Consider the following 5,795-nt stretch of genomic DNA (forward strand, 5'->3'; position numbering starts at 1 on the left):
ATTTGAGAATAATGCTTATAGGATTGAATAACTGGGATTTATATCTTCAGCTAGTCATTTTCTATTGTTGTTTTATATATATTTTAGTTTTATGTATATTTTAATATTACGGTTATTTACTTATGATAACTACACTAATATTATATATTTATATTTTGAGATAAATATATTTTGTTTCATCAATTTTATTATTATGTTTTATTTAATGCTAAATATTAATTGTTACAAATAAACTATTTAAATGCAGTCTATCTACTCGAGTTTACAATAATATTAACAATTATTTTTGAAAATATTGTTAATTTAAAAATTATTAACATTTATTAATTTAAATATGAATAATTAATATACAAAACAATAATAGTTTTACTTGTTAATAGTATTAATTAATTTTTAATTTAACATAATTACAGAAAATTAAAAGCATAAGAAATATGTTTTGAAACATGTCACTAATTCCACTGTTAACTAATTATTATTAAATAACTATTAATTATATTACATATACCTATCACTTAATTAATCTAAACTCTCAATCTTACAAGGTTAAAATTATGATGAGAAAGTGATTCCATTTAATCGTACAATCTTAAAATTAAATGGATCCTAGTGTATTTTGATATCATAATTTATGAATCTATTTTCGTATCATAATTTATGAACCACAATTTAGCAAGAATTTATAACGTTTCACAGTAGGTAGATGAATGTCGCGGTAGTTCGTTGATGATCGTATCCATATCCCAGCTGAGACACGCAACTGGTGGCTGCTACTTGCTCAACATCTGGTATCTCCAATCTCTCAATTCATGGAATAATCGCTACCATTTCCCGTTTTCAGAAAAGATTATTCTCTTCTTCCTTTACTGCTTATTGTGGTTCTAACGTTGGTTTGCTTCGCGTTATTGTTATCCCACGACATGTTTGTGAAAATGCGTAATAGAGATGTTTTTCTTGAGTTGGGGTCGCCCCTCTCCCCAAGACCAAAAAGCTTGCATCAACAAGTAAATAACACCTGCTTTAGCTTTTTTACTGGAAAATTGGAATACCCGTTTCCAAGTGCATTTATATGTGGCTTATTACGTTTTGCCATGTTACCAGGTCCGGTACTTTCAACTATGATGACAAATATAAAGGTGCTACTGTTAAATCACTGTCTTCCCTTAAAGCAGACTTGGGGCTGTCCAAAGATGGATTTTTACTGAATGAGGCACGAGTTCTGGTTGGTTCTGGTATTGAGACTTTTGAAAAAGGCAAGAGTGCCCTCAAAAGTTGGAGGTATGTTCATATATGAATAAGCAAATAAAGGTGTATTGTGGTTTTAATCTGCTTAAGTTTTTGAAGTGGGTGACCTCAATTTTCTCATTTTTTGGAAGTTTGTTTCTTCTTTTATGCGTGTGTTTACATGGGTTTATTGTGGGAAAATTGCTTGCAGGCATTTTGGATTGAATTGGGCATTTGTTGATCCGAAAACACCAGTTCAACAAGGAGTGAAATTCTGTGTTTGTGTCAAGGAGTTCTTTCCGTGGCTCACGATGCCACTTCAGGTTGTGTACGTAAATGAAACTCGAAAAGCCAAAAACCGCCGGGCCTCCTTTGCTTTCGGAAGTGGCACTCTTCATGGTCACCTGCTGGTAACTGCTTTTTCGTCAGTTTTGCTGCTTTTCTTTTCCTCTTACTATTTTTATCTTGGGCCTTTAGATATACTTTTTAAGTTATTTTTTTATTTAAGTTTGTTTAGATATAATACCTTGACTTAAGTTGGTGCTTTTTGATACATTTATATTCTTGTAGAAGACAATTTAAGTTCTCTGTTTGAGAGTTTGTATATGCATATATGCATATACTTTGCAATTGCATAATGATATATAAGGAACACTTTACACTTCCAAGTAAAATTTGTGGTTATGGTCACTTCACTGCGCCCATGTCCCTGTCATAGGATGTATAAATGTCCTTCCGCATATAATTCTTTGTAAAATTCAACTTTAACTGATTTTTTTTTGAAGTTACTGGTTTTACATGTCTACATGTTCTGGCTATCATTTGCCTCTGAAAAGGGTTTAAGGAAGGTTCTTAAGTTTTGTTATTCATTCTAAGAAATTCAGAATATCTAATTGGGTAGTCACTTGATCTATGGTATAATTTAGTAACCTACAATCACGTTACCATGTAGCATGTTTCTTTCTGCAGTCTTCATTTTACATATATTTAATGATGTTTTGTGAGAGAAAACATAGCAAACTCCACCCTATTCCTTACTACTGTAATAAACATTTTTCTTTCAATAAGTTTGTCTCGGGCTTGATTGTATATTTACTTCTATGAAATATGGGGAAACTAAATAGTTTTAGTATGTTAATGCAGAAATGCTTTCAATAACTTTCTCTTACCTTGATTGGTACCTTGTATATGAATCCTTTTGGCAAACAAGCCATGATTATTTTAAATGTGTGATCCTTTTGGCCACAGGCAGGGGAAGAGCGCTTTTCAGTGGAGATAGATGAGAACAATCAGGTTTGGTACGAAGTGCTTTCTTTCTCTAAACCTGCCCACATTTTATCATTTCTTGGATACCCTTATGTGATGATTAGGCAGAAACACTTTGCCAATGAATCTTCCAAGGCTATGCTGAAACATATTAATTCTTCAAAATCCTAAGGAAAAATAATGTTTATGTTATTTGTAATTGAAGAAGATTTGAATCTTTATTTTCCTTTTCCTCTCCCTTTTGGGTAAATATTTTGCCTCTTACTCTTGTCAGACACATCTCTAAAACATTTCTTCATTATGATGTTTTGTTTGCCTTTGGTGATGGATGGGACGCTATCTTCCCTTTACTCTTTTACTATCCCCTGAGACGCTTTCTAGTTGAACTCTGTTGATATGCGCCTTCGTATGTTTTGAGCAAAATTTTCCAAGCTAAATTTGTCGTTTCGGACTGCAATTTTTATTTCAAGAATAGCTTCACAGAATGCCAGATTAAAAAACAAAGCTTTTTCCAAACTATACTATCTTCATCTACTAGTTTGCCAACTTTGGATTGTTCTCCTTTTGTTTGTTCAATAAAACATTTATGTATAATCTCAACCATCAACTACCAAAAAGCATCACTTCATAACTGTTGCTGTCTAAACAAAATTCAATCAAGTCTTTCCACGTAGCAAAACTTTTTCTTCCACAAAACTTGACAATTACCAATTATACCTGTTGAAGATGGCTTCATCGTGTGTTTGAACTTGTCGCCACCATGTCATGACAAGCTCTAATATCAAATGTTTGGCAAATTAAAAAAGAAATTGCCTCGGGTAAACAATAAATTTTTGATATTGTAACAAAACAGACAAATATTTTGATGATGACCTCATTCTAGGACTCTTTGCAGTCAATCTAATGCTCTGTTTTTTTTTTGTCACAGTACAAACCTCTTATTATACGAGGTAATAGTTTGATTATCATTTCCTGAAATAGACAAATAACAACTAATAATAACTATATACATTAACATGAATTGCCCCTTTTTTTTCTGATTGAATTTAGCCTTTATCTGAATAAACACAAATAGATCCTATTTAAGGTTAGTTTGTGTGACATGAGACCAAGATCAGTTTCTAACACCTAGCATCCTTTTATCTCCATCTCCTCCTTACAACTTCCCCCTTGTCTTCTTCCCACTGCCCCTTTCTCCTTTCCTTTCCTCATGTTTAAAGTTTATGTTCTAAATTTTCCTAGAATTTTTTCATCAATTTTATTTTCATGCTGTGACACTGGAATCAGTTATGGAGTGATTATCGCAAGGCTCCTTCATATTTGTTCATAGTATTTTATCTTGTTTTCTATTTATATTGTTGTGTTGGACTATACAAAGTTGAGCCCATTCTCTGATTTGAAACTGCGCTTGCAGAAGGCGTCATTGCTCTTTATTTCTTGAAAGTGAAACATAGAGGAACAAAATATGAAGAGAGGGTGGTTAAAAACAAAAGATAAATAGAAGACAGCTGCTCCCTCCACCACCCCAAACGACTTCCTCCACCTCCTCAATTTTTATTTATTTCAAAATTACCCTTTCTTACATTTATTATTTAATTTTTATGTTAAAATCCTAATCTCTTCCTCCATTTCTCATTTTGACGTTCAGCAGCACTAATACCCTCGCTTTCTTTCTCTTTTTCTCTGCAACCCCACCCCCCACTTTCCTTTTCTTTCTCTCTTTCTCTGCAACCCACCCCCACCCCATCTCCCCTTCCCTTTCTTTGTTTCTATCACTTTCTTTCTCCGCAACTCCCCTCTCTCCCTTTCTTTTTCTCCCTTTCGTTATTTCTCTGCAGTCCCACCCCACTCTCCCTTTCTCTCATTCTCGTTTGGTCTCTAAGAGGTTAGTATATTTTTGCTCTTCTGTTGTAATTGATTGTATGATATGTGTTGTATGTGTTTTGCATTGTATGATACGTGCTCTGTGATTTTTACGGATGTCAATATCCGTTAACGGACGTCGACATCCGATGAAGGAGAAGGGCCAACGGATCTCCTTGCTTTGCTTTTCGTTTTCTTGTTTTTTTAGGTTCTTAATTTAGTTATATTTAGTTGATTAATTTTTGTACATTTATTAGTTGCAGGTGATGGAGTCGGGGTCCACGGCTATAGAAAAGAAAGTGTGGTTGTGCATATATGTGTGAGTGTGCGTCGAGAGAATGGAAGAAGGGTTCATAAAATGCATAGGTTAGATTTTAGTAGGTTTAGAAATTTGAATGGTTGAAGAGAAGAAGGATGGGGGAGAGTTTATTGGGTCATGCAGTATAGCATATGAAAGGGAAGAGTGAGAAAAGAAGAAAGTTGGATAATTGAATGATGTTATGTTGTGGTTGGTGAGGGAGTTATTGTTACGTGAACATTAATTGGGAGAAGAAAGAAGATGAGAGAGTGCATGGAAAGTCTACTTGAGGTGCAAGATTGTGTGTGTTTAAAAAGGTTGTCTTTTTATTTTGTTAGGATGTATGATGTCTCTAGAGAGGTCTTATTAGTATATAAATTGTAGTGGTAAGTAAAAGGGGGTCTCATAGGTGGGAAAAAGAGAATTGGTACATGCAGATGTGTTTTTATACTGTGTTAGTGGTGGAAAGAAAGTATGGAAGCTGAACAGATATGAAAAATCTAAACATCCGTCCACGGATGTGGGGATGCGTTTCGTGTGGAAGTGAAAGGGTGTGGGGGTGCATTCATGTAGGGGACCATTAATATTTTATTAAAAAGTGAATGGATTTCGGTGAAAATTAATCTCAGTAATAATTATTGAAGGGCAAAAGAGGAATGGGGAGGTGGAGGGAGCAAGGAGTGGTGGTGGAGGGAGCAACACCCTAAATAGAATAATAAATATGTTGTAAGGGTGGATAAAAATTAGAAGAAAAGAAATGAAAATAGAATAATCAATATGGTATTGGCCTTGGGAACCTATCTTATTTGAATGAGTGAGTGTAAATAAATAATTATTTTAAAATTGTTAGGCTTATTGAAAAAAAAAAATTTTAACTCAGTCATTTATTAGCTTTTATATAACAAAATATGATTTTAAAATGATACAACAAAATCAGATCTAAAAAACATTTTACTCCGCATTTAAGATGAAATTTAAACATAGATAATTTCTCTTTGTTATCAATATTACATTTTTAAGATAAAATTTAAATTAAAAAATTATGTTATCAATATTACTTTTTTAAGTAATTATTTTTTTAAATTTAATCTTTTTTATTTGACTGTTTTTTTAAACTTAATTATTTTTTTAATTAAAAAAGTAA

General features: G+C 32.9%; 1 protein-coding gene across 6 annotated transcripts; it reads left to right on the forward strand.

Moving 5' to 3' along the window:
* Nucleotides 1-643: 643 nt before the first annotated feature.
* LOC108335976 (UPF0548 protein At2g17695) lies at nt 644-5,522 on the forward strand. Of its 6 annotated transcripts, none has more exons than XM_017572241.2 (6): nt 644-788; nt 944-1,004; nt 1,102-1,278; nt 1,436-1,634; nt 2,473-2,522; nt 4,611-5,522. In XM_017572241.2, the coding sequence occupies exons 2-6, from the start codon at nt 946-948 to the stop codon at nt 4,618-4,620; spliced, it is 495 nt and encodes a 164-aa protein (XP_017427730.1). In that variant the 5' UTR covers nt 644-788; nt 944-945; the 3' UTR covers nt 4,621-5,522. The 6 variants fall into 6 exon arrangements, with proteins under 6 accessions (XP_017427730.1, XP_052727810.1, XP_052727811.1 ...); XM_052871850.1 differs by having other exon boundaries at nt 2,473-2,517; XM_052871851.1 differs by having other exon boundaries at nt 2,473-2,517; nt 4,617-5,522.
* The last annotated feature ends 273 nt before the right edge of the window (nt 5,523-5,795 follow it).

The sequence above is a fragment of the Vigna angularis genome, chromosome 1 (assembly GCF_016808095.1).
Source record: "Vigna angularis cultivar LongXiaoDou No.4 chromosome 1, ASM1680809v1, whole genome shotgun sequence".
In the NCBI taxonomy this organism is placed as follows: Eukaryota; Viridiplantae; Streptophyta; class Magnoliopsida; order Fabales; family Fabaceae; genus Vigna; species Vigna angularis.